At 44.8% G+C, this 23562-nt stretch overlaps 1 protein-coding gene across 1 annotated transcript in view; it reads right to left on the bottom strand.

The window, feature by feature from the left end:
• Nucleotides 1-23354, bottom strand: part of LOC147904229 (uncharacterized) — a 62046-nt gene extending 38692 nt beyond the window's left edge. Inside the window, exon 1 of the mRNA XM_087393657.1 lies at nt 22602-23354. Coding sequence (XP_087249783.1) covers nt 22602-23309 — 708 coding nt within the window. The 5' untranslated portion in view covers nt 23310-23354. The remainder of the gene's footprint in view (nt 1-22601) is intronic.
• Nucleotides 23355-23562: the final 208 nt, after the last annotated feature.

Genomic DNA, 23562 nt, shown 5'->3' with positions numbered 1-23562 from the left:
GGTATTTCTTTTGGCCAGGAATGCGGAAAGATATACATCAGTTTGTTACTGAATGCCTTACGTGTCAGAAAATAAAGTATGATAGACGGAAGGCACCTGGCCTACTTATGCCTCTTCCCGTGCCTCAGGCACCATGGGAAAGTATTACAATGGACTTTATTTTTGATTTGCCGAGATCAAAGTCAGGGAATGATGGAATCTGGACTATCATAGATAGATTCAGCAAGCAAGCTCATTTCCTTCCGGTTCGTAAAACCATAAAGGCAGATCATATGGCTAAGCTGTTCATGGCACAAATCTTTAAACATCATGGTATGCCTAAGTCCATTGTTAGTGATCGAGATCCCAGAATGACCAGTCTATTCTGGAGAGCTTTATTTGATAACATGGGGACGAATCTGAATTTTTCTTCTTCTTTCCATCCCCAAACAGATGGTCAAAGTGAAGTAGCAAATTCTACAATTTTGGATATGCTGAAATGCTACGTGGGTGACCCGAGTTCAGACTGGGAAAAGTACCTACCGTTAGTAGAGTTTGCTTACAATAATACAGTACATAGCTCTACAGGGAAAGCCCCTTTTGAAGTCATATATGGGAAGGTGATTTTGCCACCTATTTTGAGGACTAAAGATGAAATATTTGCAGCTGATCAGTTTGTAAGAGACCTCCAGACAGCTTACAGCCAAGTCCGGACAGCAATTGAAAGGTCTCAAGAGAAACATAAAAGAGCTGCAAATAAACATAGGAGACAACTAGATCTCAAGGAAGGGGACTGGGTACTTTTGAGGTTTGAAAAAGCTAGGCTCCGCAAGTTTAAAGGCAAACAGAAAGTGTATGCAAAGTTATCTCCCAGATATTATGGCCCTTTTAGGGTTACAGAAAGAATAAATGAGGTTGCATACAGATTAGCATTGCCAGAGCATTGGAGGATTCACAATGCATTCCATGTGAGTCTTCTAAAGAAATTTCAAGGACCAGAGCCTATAGAACCAGTAACAAAGGATCCACCAGAAGTGGATGAGCTGGAGGAAGTCCTTCAGCCAGAGCAAATTGTGTACCATACTGTACGTAAAGGCCCTCAGGGTAAGGAATTTTACAGGTATCTTGTAAAATTCAAGAATTATACGGCATTAGATGCCAAGTGGATGGACGAAGACATGTTATCCGATCATCCACAGCTTTTGGGTGTTTACAAGGAAGCTTTTCAGTTGAGGTCAACTGAATAGAAGCGGAGGGGATGTCACCACAATGTAAATATCCTAAGTCAAAGTACAGTTGACCATTTATTTGATCATAGTTAAAGAGTTTTATATGTGTTAATTACGGTCAAAGAGTTATTTTAATGGTCGAAGTATTGACTATGGTCAAAGATACTTGACTCCAGTCAAGTAAATCTGACTGCGGTCAGAGAGTGTTGACTTCGGTCAACAAGACTTGGCATGCGCCAAGAGGGTTAACCCCGGTTAACCAAGATGTGCCAACTCCGGTTGGAGAGACTTGGCTATAATCAAGGCGCCTTGACCCTTGGTCAAAGCTCTTTAAATATAATCAAGAGTGTTGACTCCGGTCAACCAGAGAAAAATATATTTATTTATTTGTATATATATATTTGTTTAGATGTGCACATGTGTTCAGTGGGGACGCCCACCGTGACTAGGATTAGTCCACAGTGTGTTATTTGCATGCAAAGCGCTAACAATTAATGGGTACCATGGTGGTGCGCTTTAATTAATTGTTGCAGGTACTAGCAAGGATTATTTTTCCTAAGCGAAATGGGAGCCTGACAAGCATCTAGGAAGCGGTTCGTGTGACCGAGAGCTTTGAAGACTCCAGAATGGCCCTTAGAGGCTTGTAATAGAATTTAGTCTAGATTTTAGACAAGTGGCATGTTGCCAATTTGAATAGAGCTTGAAGCTCTTGTAAAAGAAGGATTTTTCACGTTTTGTAGAGGGGAGAGAGACTTACGAGACAGCTCTAAGCTGAAGCTGAACTTCTGTAACAGAATTTCTGAAATGAATAAAGACCTTCGGGGGGGTCCAGCCCGACAATTTGTCCTGGGCCCTAGTGTATGTTCAGAGAGAGGGAGTGAGGGAGAGCTTTGGAGAGCTAAATTCCGTCGTTAAAGCGAAGCCATAGCTGTTTTACACCCTCCAGTTTGGTTTTAATTGTTGAGGACTAACTGAACTAGGCTACTAATGCAGAGAGGCACTGCACTGTGGAAGGCTATTGGCATGAAACTAGCTACTAACTACTGGCATGCACACTCGCCACTATGGAAGGTCCATCACATTGCCGATGATACTATATGAACTGTTGGGGTAATGACAAAGTCATTAAGGCTAGGTAACCAAAACTGCAAGCCTCAAAACTCCAGCTTACTCACATGCTCTCTTGGAAACTAACATATTGTTGTCTGCATGTGAGAGAAAGCTGGTATACACCTCTCCTTCGCTGGAGTGATAGTTGCTTAGGGTAAACGCCCTATCACCCTCCTCAAATTTGGAACTATGGATGTAAATGCCTCATATATATATTATATATATATAGAGAGAGAGGGTAAATCGTGTTTGCAATGACTGGCTGGTATGCCTCTCGAAAGGACTGTGATGGATGGCATAGCTTCCTCTCGAAGGGATATTGGTACTAAGCTTGCCCCCCTAAGGTACTAAGAAAGGACTAAGACTAATGAGCACAACTCTGATAAATCGAGCCAACTGTTGTCATCACCAAGGGAACTGCAGGTGTGGACTGGCCACTGCTAGTGCTAGTGGCTCGAGACCTGCTAAAGAAGAGAGACTGGCCTCACTGAATGGACACAATGATGGTAAAACGTCATCAGCCTCTTGATGGACTAAAACTGCAATTGCTGCTTCCCTAAAGAACTGAGGAAGGGGAATTGTGGAGAAAACTGCATGACTATCCTCACTGACTGCCAAAGAATCATCAAATGCTGATAGTTATAGTTGCTTCTCCAATTGTGAGGGTACTCCCTCCTACTAGGCCTACTAAGCGTCAAGGCCAGTGGGGCTGGAAACTGAGCCCACTAGTCCTGAAGTACTCCTAATGAGAAGGTGAAATGTAAGTCAGCCCGACTAAAGCTAAAGTGGCCAATGAAGCTCCAAGGGTGAGGACCCATGGGAACTAACTGTAGATGATGAAGAGCCCTGATGGATCGAAGACCCATCGCACTTGTCTGTTGCATCTAGGGTGTCCCCTTGGGTGGAAGCCCCAAGAGAGCTAAGTGTACGAACTAGACAACCCTCTCGTGTGGTGGACCCTAGAGGCTCATCTACTACAACTGCTAATGGGTCTAAGATGCCTCCAAGGATGGAAGACCCATCACAAAGGACTCTGAATACTGGCTGAGCTTCCTGTGTGGAAGACCCAGAGGAACTATTGGACATGATAAAGCTACTAGTTGAGTGAAAAACCCATCCGAACTAATTGTACTGATTGGCGATCCCCTTGGGTGGGAACCCCAAGAGAATAAATTGATAAAACTGGAGCTGAGCTAGCCCCGGAGATGAAAGACCCTTGAGAGCTGGCTCTGGAAATGGTTGTAAGAACCTCGTGGGTGGAAGACCCTGAGGAGCTGCATGCAGCTATTGTGGAAATTGAATGGTCCCCTGAACGAGTAGACCCAAGAGAAGCTAATGTCTGAACTGTTGCAGAATAGTCCACTAAACTGTGCTCGGAGATGGAAGACTCCTGAGTAGATAAAGGACCGCCTGCGAATGCAGAATTGTCTGTGGGTATTGTGGAAGGATAGTCCACTACATTGTGCTCTAGGGTGGAATACCCCTAAACGAATGATGGACTCTCATTGGTAGTTGTTGATTGGGAGAGGAACTGTAAGCAGGCCGTGAGGGACTGCCGATGATGTAAAAGCATCTGCTCTCAGTCTTGCCTGTGCTGGATCTCCAATGCTGCCAAGTCGGTATGGCATCTGGCCCGATGTACAGCCACTTCAAGGCGTTCTTGTTCCAGCAGAAGCTCGAAACGGTCCAATGTAGTTGCATCCTCCTTTGTCTTCGTTTTCGTTGCGCAAGAGCTGGAGTTGCTCAAAAAGGAGCTGATTCTGCTCAAAGAGACGATCTTGCTCCTTGAATGCTCGGAGGAGAGGTACTATGCTGGATGGGTCCATGATGGAAGACCGATAGACCCATCAACTACTGCAACAATGACTGCGACAAGAAAAAAAAAATCCCTCTAACCTTGCTGCAAGGTGTGAACGCATACAGTTGAAGATGGGAGCCTGCCCGATGTGCAATGAAGGGAGGGAGGGAGAGGCTAATGGTGTTGTCACTCATCTTCAAGCTATATCCACTTGCTGGGTAATTTTTCGTTTAAATTTCTGTTTATTTTTAAAAAAAACATTGCTATATCCACTTGCTTGGTAATTTTTCATTTAAATTTCTGTTTACTTGCTTGGTAATTTTTCGTTTAAATTTCTGTTTATTTTAAAATATTACGTTTTGCAAAAGAATGATATTTTCCTTCTATTCTCAAGAGGGACATTAGAAATCACACCCCATCTGAGTACCCATTTCTAGGACCAATCAAATGCACAGATTGCTGACCGACCTAGCAACCATCCAAGAAAATTTCTCACTCTGAGCCAAAAAACATGCCAAGAGGCATGGAGATACAAGATAGACGACAAACTAATAAACCTCTTAACAGAGGTTAATCAAACTCAAAAGTGGCTCTAGAGTACGTCAATGCCGGACTACCTGCTAGGAACCCGTCAGTTAAGTCAAAATTCAATTCTGACAAATTTGAATCTTTAGGGTTTTTGGTGACGTGTGGCAAGCTGCATGCTGAGCTGACAGCAGGGCCAGCTAGCCCAAGGGAGGGGGCAAGTGGCAAGGAGACATGGGACAAAGTGTAGGGGCCAGCCACCATTTGGTGGGCTGAGAAGGGTCCCAAAAACTTGCCATCTTGGGCAAATTGTGAGCTGGGCCTAGAAAAGAAGGGCCTCATTTCACGTCGCATTTCTGTCCTTCCTCCTCCTCGGTGCAGCAGCCCTCCTCCCTTCCCCATCTTGGTGAAGCCAGCCTTCCCCTCAAGCCCTCTTGGTCGTGCAACTATCTTCTCTCATCTCTATCAGGCTTATCTCTCTACAGCAACCACTTTCCCTAGCCTGCCCTTTGCTTCAGACCTTCGAGGCTTGTATGAGTTATTTTTTTCACTTCATGAGGCCTCCCAAGGACGTCAATATATATTTCTTTCTATCTAAGATATCTACAGTTTCAAGCTTCTCTCTCTGTAAAAATGTGCCCCTTTCTTCATCTCTGGACTCTAGAGCAACAGCATTACCTTATATGTCAGCCATAATTCCAGAACCGTGAGGTGTCATTGTGGTTAGGCGGGAAACCAGAGGGCTTGACAGTTTGGGTCTAGGGTCACGCCTAGGCCTAGACATTAGTTAAGAGGTGCAAAGGGGAGCCCATGAGAGGGCTAGAAGGGTAAGGTCCCTTGTGGGACTTATGGCACCAAGGGAGGAGGCCACTTTGCAAGCATTGGGCTAGGGGGAGGTTTCCAAAGAGAGATCTCCATGGTGATGAAAAAGGAAACCAAACTCACGAGTAAGGGGATCACTAGAAACCGTGGTTGGGAGGAATGAGCAGAGAAGCCCTCTATGAATGAGCTAATGTTACATTGGTATCAGAGCCGCTGACGAGAAAGGGACGAACACACATGGAGTCTCAGCAGCCCACGAATCAGCGTGACAGCAAGCGTGTGAATCGTCGTCAAACTGTAGCAACCCGTCTTCAAAATCCACATGGCGCTGAGTTAAAGTACTACGTTTGACTATCTGAGCCTCTGAGTCTGAGGACTATGCTTCAAATTTGAGGGCTGCGCCGCCGCCGCTGAAATACTACTCAAATCTGGTGGTTGCACGCTTTGTGAAGCGTATCTTAGGCTCTTTAATAAAGCCACAATCAAGACTCAAGGGAGATTGGAGTAGCTTGGTACGTGCGCAGTGAAGCGTGAGCTGCGTGACTGTTTGGAGATCGCACTCAGCCTCGCAGCGCGCTGAAATTCAGTTGCACCTTGGGTTCTAGGATAGTAGGATCTTCAAGAGCGCAGGAAACCACGAGGTGAATAAGCAACTTATTATGCAGGTTGAGGCAACTTCTCAGAAGAAGGATTCAGCGAATCGGCGCCTTTATCGACCTATAGAGCAGCAAAAGTACCAAGAAGAAAAGCCACGTCATTTCCTAAAGGTCCAAGGCTTTGGAAAAAGCCACCTCATTATATGTGTTTACACCTCTCTCCAAAGTCTCAAGGTCCCTTTTCTTTCCAAAGGTTTTAAGGCCCTTTTATCTCCAAAGTACCAAGGGCCCTCTAAAACCTTTGCTTCTTTTTGAAAGTCCTAAGGGATATCATTCTCTTTTTCTCTAAACCTCGCCAAATTCAAAAAAGAAGATCGTAGCAAGGAGTTCGAGATTTCAAAGCGAGGAGTTCGAGATAGAAGAAAGCGCAAAAGCGGAATCGAAAGTGAAGATCGCTTGCGAAGTAAAGGACGCGTCGATTTCAAAGACATATCCAAAACCTCGAACAAATATCAGGAAAGTGGGCATCATATTTTTCTCTTTGACATAAAGCGCTTTGCTTTATAAAATACACATCTTTAAAATGACAACTCCAGAAAGGGACGATATGGTTAGACAGGCCTAGGAAAGGGCTAAAAAAGGAAAAGCGATAGTTGGAGAGGAAACACATGAGGTACAAATTGAAACTCAAGAGGATAACGTGGAAATGGAGGACATAGACTACGGTGATTATGGAATTCCGTATACGGAATTCACTAAACTTGAAACTCGAACGCAAAAACTAAGTTAGCCGATTCTCAATCGGTAACTATTACAGAAGAATCATCGATTCCTCCTAATCAAGTTAAGAGGTCCACCTCTCGACTTACAGAAACCTCTAACATCCTTAAGGACTTGAAACTGCCAATTTTCAATGGGAAGAAAAGGAGCGTAATAAAGATGCAATTAATACGTTCTTGCAAAAGTGGCAAGACTTCCATCGACTCAAGAATACTCCCCCTGAAAACCAAGTCGTGGAAACAAGTCTTTCCCTTGGAAATAAAGCCTATAAATGATGGATGAGCCTCAGGGAAAATGATAGAATTCCTAGGTATTGGACTCAGTTTGAACAAGCCTTCCTAAAAGAGCTTTTACCGGAAAATGAATTAGAAAGAGCGTGGGAGGCTAGGGACAATTGTACTATGGGTAAAAACACTCTAGTCCAGTACATAGCAAACTATAGGGAGGCAGTCCTTAAGCTGAAGGGAATTAATGAATTCCAAAAGATAAGGAGTTTCGTGAGAGGTCTCAAAGACACTTATAAGGTTGAGGTGAAAAGAAATTCTCCTAAAATCTTTGAGGAAGCCATTAAGTATGCCCAAATATACGATGATACAACGGGGAAATTCAAAGAGGGAACTTCAAAGCAAACAGGTTTTGGTCCAAAATTCAACAAATTTCCCAATTTGAAAAGGAAGGGGCACTTTAAGGAGGACGTTCCTCAGGTACCACCTAAGAAACCTCAAACACAAAATTATCCTTTCTTGAAGAAAGAGGATTATAAAAGAGCCACGCAAGAAAATCTTTGCTTCAAATGCTTGGGCAAAGACCATGCCGCTTGGAACTGTCCTAAAAATAAACAAGCGGGAGCTAAAGCCCCAAATAGACCTCCACAAAAACAAGTGCATGCGGTGCAAGTGTTGCCGCTTAATGATACTGAAAGGTACACTGAGGTAGAGGTCTATCATGAGGATAGCACCCACTTGTGCTGTCTATCATCGGCAATGTGACAAACCACCTTTGGTCCTCATGATTTAATGAGGATGCATGGAAAAGAGTAAGAATGATGGTCGATGATAGTACAACACATAATTTCTTGAACTACTCGTTAGTTAAGAAATTAAAATTGCCTGAGAGTCCCAGTGCCCATAAATATGTGGTCTCTTTGGCAAAGGGCAGTGATAAAAAAGTTTGGGACACCGTGATACATGGTGTAGAGGTGGATATTCAGGGTTATCAGGATGCCTTGAATTTCCAAATCATGCATCTCAACCAAACAAATGTAGTGCTTAGTCGAGAATGGTTGTATAGTCTTGGGCATCGCTTACAGTGGAGTTATCTTAATAACTCCATTATAAAAAGAGGGTAGAGTCTTCCAGATTCAAGGAGAACATGATGTGTCCAACTCTCCTTTTATTTGTTCGATGGAATTGGAACGACTACTATACCAAGAAGAATGCGAGGTATATCTCTGTGAACTTACTTTTATTGGTGATTTTATGTCTTCTGCATCGGAAAGAAGTAATATTGTTTTTTATAATGTTAAAAAGTATAAATCTTCTTTCAATGATTTAATGTTTGAATTTAAAGATGTTTTTCCATCTGATTTGCCTAATGGTTTACCTCCCGAGCGAGAAGTACATCATAAAATAGATTTAATTCATGGATCTATCCCTGTTTGTAAACCCCCATATAGGCTTAGTCAAACGGAAGAACGTGAGGTCGAAAGATAGTTAATGGAATACCTTAGAAAGGGCCAAATCCAATCAAGTAGCTCACCTTGGTCTGCACCAGTTTTACTGGTAAAGAAAAAGGATGGTACTATGTGTTTATGCATAGATTACTGAGCACTAAATAAAATCACCGTAAAAATAGGTATCCTATGCCTCGCATTGATGACCTCTTTGATCAATTGCAAGGGGCAAAATACTTTACTAAAATTGATTTAAGATCAGGATATCACCAAGTATGAATTAGGGAACAAGATGTCCCTAAGACATCATTTCGTACTAGGTATGGGCATTATCAATTTAAAGTAATGCCATTTGGATTAACAAATGCTCCAACAACTTTCATGACACTCATGAATAGTGTCTTACGGCCATATCTAGGAAAATTTGCTGTAGTATTTTTAGATGATATAGTAAAACCAGGAAAAAGCATTTGGAACATTTGCGAAAGGTGTTCCACCTACTTAGAGATAATTCACTCTTTGCTAAAGAATCCAAATGTGAATTCTTTGCAAAACAAGTGAAATACTTGGGATATATAATATCCCAAGAAGGGGTTCATACGGTCCCTAACAAAGTAAGGGCCATATTGGAATGGCCACATCCTACAAATGTAGAAGAATTACAGATATTCTTAGGTTTGTCAAGATTCTATAGGAGATTCATCCAAGATTACGGTAGGATTGCTGTTCTGATGACGCACCAACTTAAGGGGAAGGGATGTCAGAAAATACCCAACAGAGGGTACACGCAGCGGAAATAATGCCCAGGAGCTCACACAGTGTGCGGTGTGGGTGTGGAATCACAAACTTCTTTACTTATGTGCATTCAATAGGTGTGCAGACTCATCAATAGACAATGAACCAATCAGATAGAGAAACCACCAAATAATATATTTCCGTCCACAACTATGGACACAATACAAAAGAGACAGATCCAGAGTCCCACCAATGGTGTGGTCCTCTGATCTTACCACAAAAGTCCTTCTCCTATCTGCTGACTATCTCTAGACTAGAGTCCGCGTGCTTCACCTCGAGCGTGAGTAGACTTTCCGTCTAGAATGATCTTCTCCACCTTGCTGTCTGGAAACCAGTCTAGGTGGGCAGCTTCCTGCAAGCTAAGTCTGCAGCACAAGGCACTTCTTTCTCCTCCTGACTGTAGGCCCAAAGATAGCCCTGCTGCTGCTCTTTCTGCTGATGGAATTGCTGCTCCAGATGATGATGAAATGAGGCCTGAATGGCCTCCTTATATAGGCCCCAAGGGGGGGCTGATAAAAAGCGACCAGCCTGTTACAGACTGGCCGACCAGTCTGTAGCTGGTCCAGCCCTATAAGGCACACAAACCAGGGCTGTCTGGCCCAAACTTCCAAGGCCCTTTGGCCCTCCTTTCAAGGCATATCTCCAGCCTATAAAATGCCTGTCTCCTGCCCACTGACACCCACAGTTCCTGCTGCAGATCTGGGCCTGCACACCCTGCCATATCTGCGCCTCTGCAAACAGTGCGTCTCCATGTCCTAGATCCTGCGCAATCTGTCCCAGACTGACTTGCTTCTGCTCCGTACTTTCCTGGCCCTGTGTCCTGCCCTTAACAGTCCTAGATGTGCTGCCCACATGCCAGCCATGATGCTGTCTATGTGGCAGCCCCTTTCTCTCATTTCCTGTTGGGTTCTGCGACCAATGAATATTTCCAGATAATCTGGACCATGAACTCTCGCTGAGTTCTCAAGCAGGTACTCTTCTGGCTCCAGTACTCTTTGTCCACCACCTTCTAGCAATCTGCGTCCGAGATTTGAAGAAGCACCAATACTTCCCCTTCTGCCTTCGAAGAAGGCCAATTCCTTCCAATCTCTTATAACCTGAGACAAATGAAGAGCAGAATCTCCACACAGCATGCTATAAAGGCTAAAATGCAGAATATCAAATACATACCAGACTATTGTACTGCCTGAATGTTCGCTCTGAAAGCAAACCCTGTACCGCAATGAGGCACCCGCCAAGATCCTGTGTAATCCTGTACTGTCCCCTTCTGAAGTCCAGCATCCATCTGACCATGAGACCCCAGGGCCTTCCATGGAATCCACCCTCGTGTCAGTGTCAACAGCTACACACCTGGAAGGTACCAAGCGCTCCATACTGTCCTTCACCTTCACAAAGGCATCTCACTCCTCGTCGACCCAACTTTCTATGTCAGACATCCTTACTGTGATTTCGGGATCAACATACCTGACCTCGGTAACACTCGGTGATGTCACCAAGAACAACTCTTCGATTACCACATTAGCTTTGGCCTTTCCCTCTGAATCTGGGTCAGACTCCTGTTTGTTTTTCAGATCCGCCTTTTTCTTTCTGCAGTCCTTTGCAAAATGTCCGAGCGTATCACAATAGAAACACTTCTTCTTGTGCTTCCTCTTCGAAGTCCCCTCGTCATCAGAGTCATCTTTATTGGACTTGCCACTGTTAGGCTTGCCCTTTCCTTGACCTGCGGAATCCTTCACCAGCATCGCCTTGTCATCTTTGTCCCCGTTGTAGAACTTCTCCCGAGCTTCCTCCTGTAGCAGTAATGGACACAACTCCTCAAATGTCAGAGGTTTGGTCCGCTGTCCTGCTGTCACAGCCGTAACAAAGCTCTTGAAACTCCGCGGCAATCTCCTCAGTACCATCAAGGCCAGATGGCATGAGTCTGTCTTCTGACCAATCGCTGCTAACTGATCCCGCACCACCTTGACCTTCGTCAAATGGCTATGTACCGTATCGCCTTCTTCCATATCAAGATTGTAGAGTTGATGCTGAAGAAGCACGATCCGGGAGGTATTATCTGTCTCGTACAGATCCTTCAGTGTGGCCCACGCCTCTACTGACATCTCGGCCAGCTGGATATGCGGAAGAACAGAGTCCGCCGTAGTCCCTATGATTATTGCCAGGGCATGGGCATCTCTTTCTTCCCAAGCTTCAAGCTCTTCTCTGTCTACTGCCATGAGTACCTTCCCTTTACTGTCCACCATGTCTGCCGGCTTCGACTCCTCTCCCGTGGTCAGCTTCCACAACTTCCGAGCCACTAAATGACTCCGGATCTTCACTTTCCAGATCGGGTAATTAGTCCCGTCCAGGTTCCCAGTCTCTCCAAAGTTAGGGATAGTGAAAGAGAGAAAACTGGAGGAGGAGGAAGGGATAGCAGGGACTGAAGAGGCTGTCGACATCTCTGCTGTATATACCGCACAGCAAAGTCAACCAAACTCAAATACAGTAAACCAGAACTCTGAACGCACCTGACTAAACCTGAGTCACCCTCCTTCTCGCAAGGGCACAATCCTCCAGTCGTGGAAGTCGATTCCCTAGAGCTTCTGAATCAGGGTCGTCCTTCAGCAAGGTCCCTGCCTTCACGCTCCCACACCTGTGAGCCTCCTACTTGGGCTCTGATACCATGTTAGAAAATACCCAACAGAGGGTACACGCAGCGGAAATAATGCCCAGGAGCTCACACAGTGTGCGGTGTGGGTGTGGAATCACAAACTTCTTTACTTATGTGCATTCAATAGGTGTGCAGACTCATCAATAGACAATGAACCAATCAGATAGAGAAACCACCAAATAATATATTTCCGTCTACAACTATGGACACAATACAAAAGAGACAGATCCAGAGTCCCACCAATGGTGTGGTCCTCTGATCTTACCACAAAAGTCCTCCTCCTATCTGCTGGCTATCTCTAGACTAGAGTCCGCGTGCTTCACCTCGAGCGTGAGTAGACTTTCCGTCTAGAATGATCTTCTCCACCTTGCTGTCTGGAAACCAGTCTAGGTGGGCAGCTTCCTGCAAGCTAAGTCTGCAGCACAAGGCACTTCTTTCTCCTCCTGACTGTAGGCCCAAAGATAGCCCTGCTGCTGCTCTTTCTGCTGATGGAATTGCTGCTCCAGATGATGATGAAATGAGGCCTGAATGGCCTCCTTATATAGGCCCCAAGGGGGGGCTGATAAAAACCGACCAGCCTGTTACAGACTGGCCGACCAGTCTGTAGCTGGTCCAGCCCTATAAGGCACACAAACCAGGGCTGTCTGGCCCAAACTTCCAGGGCCCTTTGGCCCTCCTTTCAAGGCATATCTCCAGCCTATAAAATGCCTGTCTCCTGCCCACTGACACCCACAGTTCCTGCTGCAGATCTGGGCCTGCACACCCTGCCATATCTGCGCCTCTGCAAACAGTGCGTCTCCATGTCCTAGATCCTGCGCAATCTGTCCCAGACTGACTTGCTTCTGCTCCGTACTTTCCTGGCCCTGTGTCCTGCCCTTAACAGTCCTAGATGTGCTGCCCACATGCCAGCCATGATGCTGTCTATGTGGCAGCCCCTTTCTCTCATTTCCTGTTGGGTTCTACCCTAGGTCTCCCTCCCCCATGCTCTCCTCATATGGGGGCTTACAGATGGGGAGGTGACCTTTCCAACAAGGGAAGCACCTTCATATGGGATGAACCTCAAAAGAGAAGTTTTGAAAAATTAAAAGTAGCTATAGCAGTAGCTCCTGTCTTAAAAGTAGTAGATCCCAACGAACCATTTGTGGTTGAGACAGATGCCAGCGATTTCGCTATTAGGGCGATACTTTTACAAAAAGGTCGACATGTGGCTTTTGAAAGCAAAAAGTTAGATCGTGCTCAACGGAATTACTCAGCATATGAGAAGGAACTATATGCTATAGTCTATGCTTTAAAAAAGTAGAGGCACTACTTATATCGTGCAAAATTTGAGATCATCTTTGATCAAAAGAGCATTAAGTGGATTTGTAATCAACGGTACTTTTACAAAAAGGTCGACCAGTGGCTTTTGAAAGCAAAAAGTTAGATCGTGCTCAACGGAATTACTCAGCATATGAGAAGGAACTATATGCTATAGTCTATGCTTTAAAAAAGTAGAGGCACTACTTATATCGTGCAAAATTTGAGATCATCTTTGATCAAAAGAGCATTAAGTGGATTTGTAATCAGCCAGAGCTTAAAGGTAGAAAAGCTAGATGGACTGAGTTAATACAAGAGTTTGCATTTTTAAGAGCTGTGTTTAAGAGGTTAGAAACTTCATTGAATATGAGCATCGCGGATCATCCACAAAGCAATGGTCAAACTGAAAGAGTCAATCAGATCATTGAGGATATAATTCGAGCATATGTAAGTAAACAGCAAACTAATTGGAAACAGTATTTGCCCATATTAGAATTTGCATATAATAGTGCCAAACATTCAGCTACACGTTTTGGTCCATTCATGATGATGTATGGATTTCAACCAAGAGCCCCAATGACAGTGGGACTCAAAAAAGAGAAGGTTCAAGCGGCCAAATACTTTCTTGAAGATATGAATCAAACACTTAAGTTAGCTAAAGATAGCATAAGAAAAGCTCAGGATAGAGCACGAAGTTATGCAAATCCCCATCGTAGAAAGTTGGAGTTTGAAGTAAACGAGAAAGTCTACCTTAAGGTATCTGAATCTTCATAATCTCTAAAGACAGGTAAATGTCCGAAGTTGTCTCCTAGGTATTGTGGACCATTCACAATACTTAAGAGGATTGAAGAACTTGCTTACAAATTAGCCTTACCTGAGGGATGTAGAGTACATCCAGTTTTTCATGTTAGTAGGCTAAAAAGAAAGTTAGGAGATCATGATAATCTCATTGGAAATGAAGTCCTAGTTGAACTTATTGAACCTGCATCTTTACCACATCAACCAGAAAGAATTTTAGATAGACAAGAAAAAAGAACGCGACACACAATATGACAAGAATGCCTGGTTAAGTGAAAAGATAGACCTGAAGAGAGTTCAACATCGGAAAGGGTAAGCAATCTCCAGAGGAGGTTTCCCAATTTTATTTTCAAGGACGCAAACCATTCTTAAGGGGAAGGGAATGTAATGTCAGCCATAATTCCGAAACCAGAGGTGTGATTGTGATTAGGCAGGAAACCAAAGGGCATGACGGTGCTTGCATACAATGAGGCCTAGAGGGCTAGAAGGGTAAGGTCCCTTGTGGGACACATGGCACCAAGGGAGGAGGCCACTTTGCAAGCATTGGGCTAGGGGGAGGTTTTCAGAGAGAGATCTCCATGGTGATGAAAAAGGAAACCAGACTCACGAGTAAGGGATCACTGGAAACTGTAGCTGGGAGGAATGAGCAGAGAAGTCCTCTAAGAATGAGCTGATGTTACAGTACCTCTTTCTCTTCCCACTATCATGGAGAAGCAACACCACTCTCTCTCCATGCCATTAGTGTTAGAATTATAGATATAATTCAGCAATGACCAATGTAATTTAATAAGCTAGTTAGGGGCACTTTTCCCTCTTTAAGAGGTTTTTTCCCCTAACCGCAGTTAATCCACTAACTATGGTTAGTGACTACTAAGGTTTTGTCACTAGGACAAAACCTTATCTCACTCCTTTAGTTGTATCTCTCTTACACTCATCTATTTGCAACTAAGCTTTCAGCTCTCTCTCTCTCCTATTTTTCAGTTCTCACCTTTGCTCTCTCTCCCGATCTCACATTTGGTATCAGAGCCTCGTTGAGCTCTCGCCTCCCAGCTCCAGCCCAGCCCGCAAGCTCCAGCTCCAACTGTTCAACTTCCATACAGCTCCATCGACGATGTACATGCGCTGACTTTCGTACAGCACGTACTACATCTGCTTCGTCGCCGTACAGCCTACAGTCGTACCGCTCCGTACACAGGCACCGTACGTACCTTCGCTGCACCAAATCTGCTCGTCGTCCGTACCAACGCTCCATACGTCCTTCGCTGTACCAGATTTGCTCGTCGTCTCTACCAGCGCTCCGTACGCTGTATCGCCGTACCAGATCTGCTCGTCATCCGTACCTTGTACGGATTTCGTACACTGTAGTGCAACTCCATGCACTAGCTCCATACTGGTTCCCAGTATAGTCCGTACACCTCCTACAGGTCCTTCCGTACCGTACATCGTCGCCAGTCGTACATCATCCGTACTCTGTCGTACAGTCACCGTACCAGCAGGGCCTTCTTGCTTCGTGCATATGTCGTTTTCAATGCAGGACTTTTGAGCAGGGTTCTACTAGCAAGGTTCATTTGCAGGCACATTCTTTGCATATAGCCATTGTTTGGCTCAGCTTTGTGGGAGCACAGTTGGATTTTTTGGGGCAAACATTGCAGTAAATCTGCAAGTGTTGAAGAAATTTGAGGCTTTTGCATTCACACTGCAATTTTGCAGTAAAATTTGAGGCTTTTGCAGTCAGAGCAAAATTTGTGCAACATTTGGGGCTTTTGTTCAATTTGCCCCTTTCTGGTTACAATTTCAGGTCTATTTTGGGGCTTTTGTGTTGGAGAAGCAATTTTGGAGATTTCAGTTCACACTGCCTTTCTGTAAGTGTTTTGCAGCACTTTTGGCAGATTTTGGGAGAGTTTTGATGCTTTGACAGATTTTTGACAGAGAAATTGCAGAAATCTGAGTTGCATTTTCAGCCAGTGCTTGGCTGTGCTTTTTGGGAGTTGTGCATTTCATTCCCAGCAAGGGAATTCAGTTTTGTATTTGCTGTAATCTCTTTCTCAGACATGGCCCAGCAAAATCAGAATGATTTCCAGTTCGGTGGTCTTTCACAGGAAGACAAGTTGGATGGTACCAACTACTCCCTCTGGAGTTTTATGGTACGCAATATTTTGATTTCTCGTAATTTGTGGGATTATGTGAATGGGATGAGATCCGACCAGCAGGTATGGCACCTAATACCCCTCCCCAGCAAGGAGGTGGAAGAGGTCGTGCACAGGGTGCAGTTGCAGGACAGGTTGTTGGTGCAGCTGTAGCCACCACTCCATTGGCTTAGCTTTGTCATGCATCTCTCTTTCAGTGAAAAGATTTATCATTCCGCATATCCGGTCGTGTAAGACCTTGAAGGCAGCGTGGGATATCTTAGAAAGCATGTATGCAGCCCGGAATTATGCAAGGGTATCTTTCTTGAAAAGAGAGTTAAGTAATACACATATGGAAGAGGGTGACTCCATGTCAGTCCACCTCACAAAGCTACAGGATCTCAGAGAGCTGTTATTGAACATTGATGAGATTATTCCTGATTCAGAGATGACTACCACCACTCTGAATTCTCTTCCTGAGACTTATCTCAGCTTTCATACCTCGCTGAACTTATCATTGAGGGGGGGTGCAAATCCTCTCCCTTTTCATGAGTTGATAGGACTTCTACTTCAGGAAGAGCAAACCAGGAAAAACTTGGCTTCACGTGCAAGTGAACAAGCTATGCTCTCAAAGTTCAAGTCAAAAGGAAAGGGACAGGCAAAGACATCAGTAAATCAGCCTTCTAGTGGGTCAGGACAGCCTTCACAAAACGCTAAGAATGATGCAAATAAGCCCAAGAAGAAGGGTTTTTGTCATTACTGCAAAAAGCCAGGTCATCACATTGCAGAATGCAGGAAAAGGCTTGCAAAAGAGAAGAAAAACAGCTCCGGTATGGCTGTTTCAGATTCAGCTCCTCATGCATCTGACAGTGGGGATGCTGCAGCCAACTTTGTTGGACAGGATTATGCCTTTTTATCTTGCATTTCAGATTCTAGGCTGGCTGCTCCAGATGCTCGGGATAGTACAGCCACTTGTAATGATGATACAGATGCCTGATTCAGAGATGACTACCACCACTCTGAATTCTCTTCCTGAGACTTATCTCAGCTTTCATACCTCGCTGAACTTATCATTGAGGGGGGGTGCAAATCCTCTCACTTTTCATGAGTTGATAGGACTTCTGCTTTAGGAAGAGCAGACCAGGAAAAACTTGGCTTCACGTGCAGGTGAACAAGCTATGCTCTCAAAGTTCAAGTCAAAAGGAAAGGGACAGGCAAAGACATCAGTAAATCAGCCTTCCAGTGGGTCAGGACAGCCTTCACAAAAGGCTAAGAATGATGCAAGTAAGCCCAAGAAGAAGGGTTTTTGTCATTACTGCAAAAAGCCAGGTCATCACATTGCAGAATGCAGGAAAAGGCTTGCAAAAGAGAAGAAAAACAGCTCCGGTATGGCTGTTTCAGATTCAGCTCGTCATGCATCTGACAGTGGGGATGCTGCAGCCAACTTTGTTGGACAGGATTATGCCTTTTTATCTTGCATTTCACATTCTAGGCTGGCTGCTCCAGATGCTCGGGATAGTACAGCCACTTGTAATGATGATACAGATGCCTTTTTGACTTGCAGTTATGATCCTTCCATGGATGCATCAGCTTTCACTGTCAATGAAACACTGAATACTTGGTATTTTGACAGCGGTGCCTCCAAGCATATCACTTCTAGGAAGTGTCTCTTCACTTCCTTGCATCCACCTCCCGTTGGTAAGAAAGTCACTTGTGCCAACAACTCGTCATATTCAGTACGTGGTACAGGAGAAGTTGAGCTTACCGCCATTGATGGCTTAGTTTTCAAACTTTCACATGTCTTGTATGTGCCTGGTATCACCAAGAATCTCCTTTCAGTGTCCACTCTTAACAGGGCTGGATTTCACGTCATCTTTGAGGATGACAAATGTGCTGTCCAAGACAGAGAAAATGATTATGCCTTGAGATTATCTAGTACTCTGCTGCGTGGGCTTTTTCAGCTTGATCTTTTTGAGAAAAGAGCAGCCCATGCTCTTGCAGTTTCGACTCCTACTGCTGCCATGCAGAATGCAGAGTTATGGCATGCGAGATATGGCCACATGCATTACAACAGCTTGATGACACTTCAGAAGCACTCTATGGCTGATGCATTGCCACCTCTTGAGATACCTCCTCCACATGCCTGTGAAGGGTGCATTTTAGGCAAGATGCACAGATTCCCCTTCAAAAAGGATGGTTCAGTTAAAGCTGTCTGAAAATTACAGCTTATACACAGTGATGTCTGTGGTCCTATGAGGACTCCATCATTGGGTGGTCATCTCTACTTTGTTACTTTTATTGATGATTACTCCAATTTCACTTGGGTCTTAGGCTGAAGCGCAAATCAGAAGTGTTCATGGTGTTTAAACACTTTTCAGCCATGGTTGAAAACGAATCTGGACTCAAGATACAGACATTGCGCACAGATAGAGGTGAGGAATACTTGTCTGCAGATTTTGATGCTTTTCTGAAAGGCAAGGGTATTGTGCATCAGCTCACAGTGAGGCTGACCCCTCAGCAAAATAGAACTCTTATGGAGATGGACAGATGTATGCTGAAAAGCAAACACATGCCTCACAAATTCTGGCTTGAAGGTCTAATGTGTGCCAACTACATCTTAAATCGGTCTCCCACGAAGGCTTTGAAAACAAAAACTCCCTCTGAAGTCTGGAATGGGAGAAAGCCTTCAGTGGATCATTTCCGTGTCTTTGGATGCCTTGCATATGCTCATGTGCCAATTGAATTTCGGCATAAGTTGTCAGATAAGGCAATTAAGTGCATATTTGTTGGGTATAGTGCAGAAAGCAAGGGGTACCGTCTCTACAATCTTGCTACACGCAAGATCATTGTCAGTAGAGATGTGATATTTGCAGAAAATTCAGCTCACACTCAGGCTGAATTTCATATGCCTTCTTCTTCAGAGGATGTTTTTGAGGGGTTGCTACCCATTGCCTTGGGTTCCCATGCTGATATTTCTGATGCAAATCAGAATTTACAGCCACCTCCCGATGCTCCAGTTCAGCCACAGGATGTCTTGCCACCTCCACACGCAGTGGAACAAGTGGTTTAGCAAGAAATTGCAGACATACATGCAGCAAAAACAGTCCCAAACTGGTTGTTACAGACTCTCAGGGAGAGTAAGATTGATGCTCCATTACCTGGCAGGACTCGCAGTGCAGTAAGGCACATGGAAGGTGCTAATTCAGTGGAATCAGCATATGCAGGTACTCTTCTCGATGAGGAGGAGCCTGCAACATTTGAAGAAGCAAAGGACAATGTGCATTGGATGAATGCCATACACGATGAATTGCAGTCCATTCAGAAAAATCAGACTTGGGATGTCATAGACTTGCCACCAGGTAAACATGCCATTGGTACATGATGGGTTTTCAAGGTGAAACGGAAGCCAGATGGCTCCATTGACAGATACAAGGCAAGGCTGGTTGCCAAAGGCTATGCTCAGAAAAAGGGCATAGATTATGAGGAGACTTTTGCTCCTACATCCCGGATGACCACCATCCGATCTGTTTTTGCAATGGCTGCACATTTTGAGTGGAATGTTCATCAGTTGGACATTAAAACAGCCTTCCTAAATGGAGACTTGTTGGAAGAGGTTTATGTCAAACAACCTCCACGCTTTGAAATTTCAGGAAATGCACTTCAGGCATGCAAGCTGAATAAAGCTTTGTATGGGCTGAAACAGGCCCCTCGTGCATGGTATGCCAAGATTCATGCCTTTTTAACCAACAAGGGGCTGCACAATAGTCCTACTGAGAGCACCCTCTACATCAAGAAGGATGGGGGGGAAATTTTAGTCATCATTCTTTCTGTCGATGACTTACTGCTCACAGGGTCCAATGAAGATAATATTGCAGATTTCAAAGCTGATTTGCAGACCAACTTTGACATGTGAGATTTGGGGCTGCTTCACTTTTATTTGGGGATCCAGTTCTCTCAAGAGAGATGTGGCACTATTATGTCTCAGTCCAAGTATGTGCAGAAACTCTTGGATAGATTTAACTAACATGCATGATTGTAAGCCCATAGCCACTCCCATGGAGCCGGGGCTGAAACTCACAATGCATGATGCAAGAGAATCAGTTGATGCCACATTTTACAGTCAGGCTGTTGGATGCCTCATTTATCTCTGCAACACTAGACCTGATATTCAATTTGCAGTATCTCAGGTGAGCAGGTATATGCACAGCCCAAAAACTATGCATTGGCAGGCAGTTAAGCGCATCTTCCGTTATTTACAAGGCACGAAGTCTTTTGGCTTGTTATTTCCCAGGGGGGGTGACTTGCAGATGCATGCCTACAGTGATTCAGATTGGGCTGGTGATTATGACACTAGGCAGTCCACTAGTGGCAATTGTTTCTTTTTGGGTAAAGCTTGCATTTCCTGGCTGAGCAAGAAACAATTTACAGTGGCTACCTCATCATGTGAAGTTGAGTACAAGGCAGCTTTCACAACAACAGTTGAATGTGTCTGGCTGCATCGTCTATTTGCTGATCTTCATATGTCATTGGAGGGCCCTTCTCCAATTCTCACTGATAGTCAGAGTGCCATTGCAGTGGCAAAGAATCCGGTGTTTCATGCTCGCACGAAGCACATTGAGGTTCACTATCACTACGTCAGAGAGAAGTTGCATGCAGGAGAGATCAGTATGATCTTTGTGTCCACACATGACAATGTTGCAGATATTTTCACCAAAGCACTGCCACGTGAAAAGTTTGAGGCATTTCGCAGTGCCCTGAACTTATATCCGTTTGGTGATTAATCCTCCTTGTACATGACATTGGCACTCCAGGGGGGTGTTAGAATTATAGATATAATTCAGCAGTGACCAATGTAATTTAATAAGCTAGTTAGGGGCACTTTTCCCTCTTTAAGAGGTTTTTCCCCCTAAACGCAGTTAGTCCACTAACTATGGTTAGTGACTACTAAGGTTCTGTCACTAGGACAAAACCTTATCTCACTCCTTCAGTTGTACCTCTCTTACACTCATCTATTTGCAACTAAGCTTTCAGCTCTCTCTCTCTCCTATTTTTCAGTTCTCACCTTTGCTCTCTCTCCCGATCTCACAATTACTCCACTCTAAGGCTTTCTCTCTCCTCCCTTCATTATTTTTCTCTCTCCAGCCCCAAGATCTCATCCATCCAAGCAAGAGGGGCTGCAATTGCACCAAGGGCTCCATAACCATGGGAGTACAAATGGAAGGGGAGTTCGAATCTGAGGGATTGCTTATTTGCAGTACATTTTTGCATTGGAATTTCCTCTTTTTCTAGAGATCTAGTGCATGCAACTGATGTGAGATGAAGTTGTGACTATGCAGGCATCTTCCTTGCGGATTGAGGTGCCCATGGAGTCCAGTTCTCACTAGTTCAGCTTTTGAATCATTCCTTCTATATAGCTCAACTTGAAAACTCGTCCTGCAATTCTAAATAAGTCCTTTGTCTATGTCCATGTCAAGAGTTTTAGCCCAAGTTTGTAAGGTGCATTGCACCTTGGTCTTGTATCTCCATTTCAAGCAATAAAAAGAGCTTGGATAAGGAGGGGGCCCCATCTTAGCCCCTCAACCAAGTGAAATTCACATTTGGGTACCAGTTTGGATATGGATGTTAGAAGGTCACTGCCCCACTGTGAGCCCCCGATTTGAGGGGACAAGGGGGCAGAAGACCATAGGGTGTAGGGGAAGGTAAAAGGCAGCAGACCTACCTGGCAGGGAACCCGCCCTGCAGCAAGAAGATGGCACAGCATCCTAGGCACCTCTTGGACCTGTACATGGGCGGCATTGGGAGCTGCAACAGCAGCCCATAAATGGGCCCTTATATAGGCCTGGCCCAAGCCAACCAGCAAAGGCCGACCAGTCTGGTCGGTTGGTGGGCTGGCAGGTCGGTGCATTGGGCAGGGAGCCAACTCCATGGTCGGCCAGTTTGAGGGAGCCTAGCCCGTCCTATAAAAAGCCCCATTGCCCCCTTCATTCCTCATCACCTGCAGAGACTGCCTTGCACAGAGGCAAGCTCACGGGGAGTGGAATAGGCTCAGCATCATTGACAGCATCTCAGGCTGTTTGTACACAGCGCACGCTCATCCTTGAGCTTTTGTTGACCCACTTTTGTGGAGGAATGTATCTGATTTTCTGTCCTCTCTCTCTCAGTTTTTTTTAGTGTTGTATGAGCTAGATGGTGCAGACGTGCGACTAGGGGGGTGTATGGTACAATGGATAAGCAATACCGAGAATGCACACTGTATATCGATGTCCTATCCGCCTGGATATCATTTCTAGTTTCCCTAACTCCTTTGTAGGTAATGTAAACATCGTATTTCTGAAGCATATGGTGAGCAACCTGAATAAAAGTGCCCAAAGATGTAACGTTCATCTCGTTGAATTGGGCCCCCTGGAAAGAAGAGAATTCCCTACCTCACTGTCTACGGAATTGCTATCATCTGATGTATCTTGTGGAGAGTTGGTCGAATGCGTATCACTTTTGCCCGAGACTAACACAATATGCCTGTACTTGTGACCGTCGAAGATTGCTCCACCACCAGCAATGATCATTGAATACGAGGTTGTTTGAGCTTCGTTTGCGGTCTCTCTGCCATACACAAACAAAGCTGAAGGAACAGCAGATTGTACTTGCGACGATATATGTTTGTGTGAACCCAGCCCATCCGTTATGTGTTCGATGTCGGATAAGACATTGTCCGAGAAACATGCCGAACCATCATGCCCTGCTGCTCCGTAGATCACTGTTTCCCGAGCATTTGAAGGCGAAAAGGCGCGAGGATTTCTGGTGAAAATTTCGGTGAAACTGAGACGTATATTTTGGACAGCATGCGCTGGCAAGCACAAGCGAGGGAGGCTTACTCTTACTAGACAATTCTTAGAAGACAGAATTAGGAGCAAGATGAGCACAGATCCGCCGAGCCAGAGAGCTAAAATGGAGTCACCCTTTTGTCCAGCAGGACTGAATTTAAGCGGAAAGAATGAATGAAATGGGGAAGCGGCCGGGATGGTCTGAAGAGAACGAAAGAAGGAGGATTGGGTTGTGCGAGACGCAGCAATAGACAGAGCGGTGTGGTTGCTGCGAAGAACGGAGCGATGAAGCGTTGAAGGTGGGCAGGGCATGCAACGATCGAAAGAGAGGCTGTCAACGAAAAAGTGAGCTCCATGGGACATCACAGATGAATCACACTTCAGCTCAAAGCCATATGACAAATCCACCACGTCATCAGTTCAAAGCCATATCGCACACTGCCTTATGACACTATCTCTATTATTTGCAATAGTTACTGGCGCTTGCCGAGGGGCGAAAATGCATGGGCGGAGGCTGGGTTACACACCAAAAGGACTTCAATATAAACATAACTAGTACCGGCAA

The sequence above is a fragment of the Dipteris shenzhenensis genome, chromosome 2 (genome assembly GCF_047967505.1).
Source record: "Dipteris shenzhenensis isolate YYH24624 ecotype China chromosome 2, Dip_SZ_1.0, whole genome shotgun sequence".
NCBI classification, from domain to species: domain Eukaryota; kingdom Viridiplantae; phylum Streptophyta; class Polypodiopsida; order Gleicheniales; family Dipteridaceae; genus Dipteris; species Dipteris shenzhenensis.
This window is presented reverse-complemented; position numbering and strand designations above follow the sequence as displayed.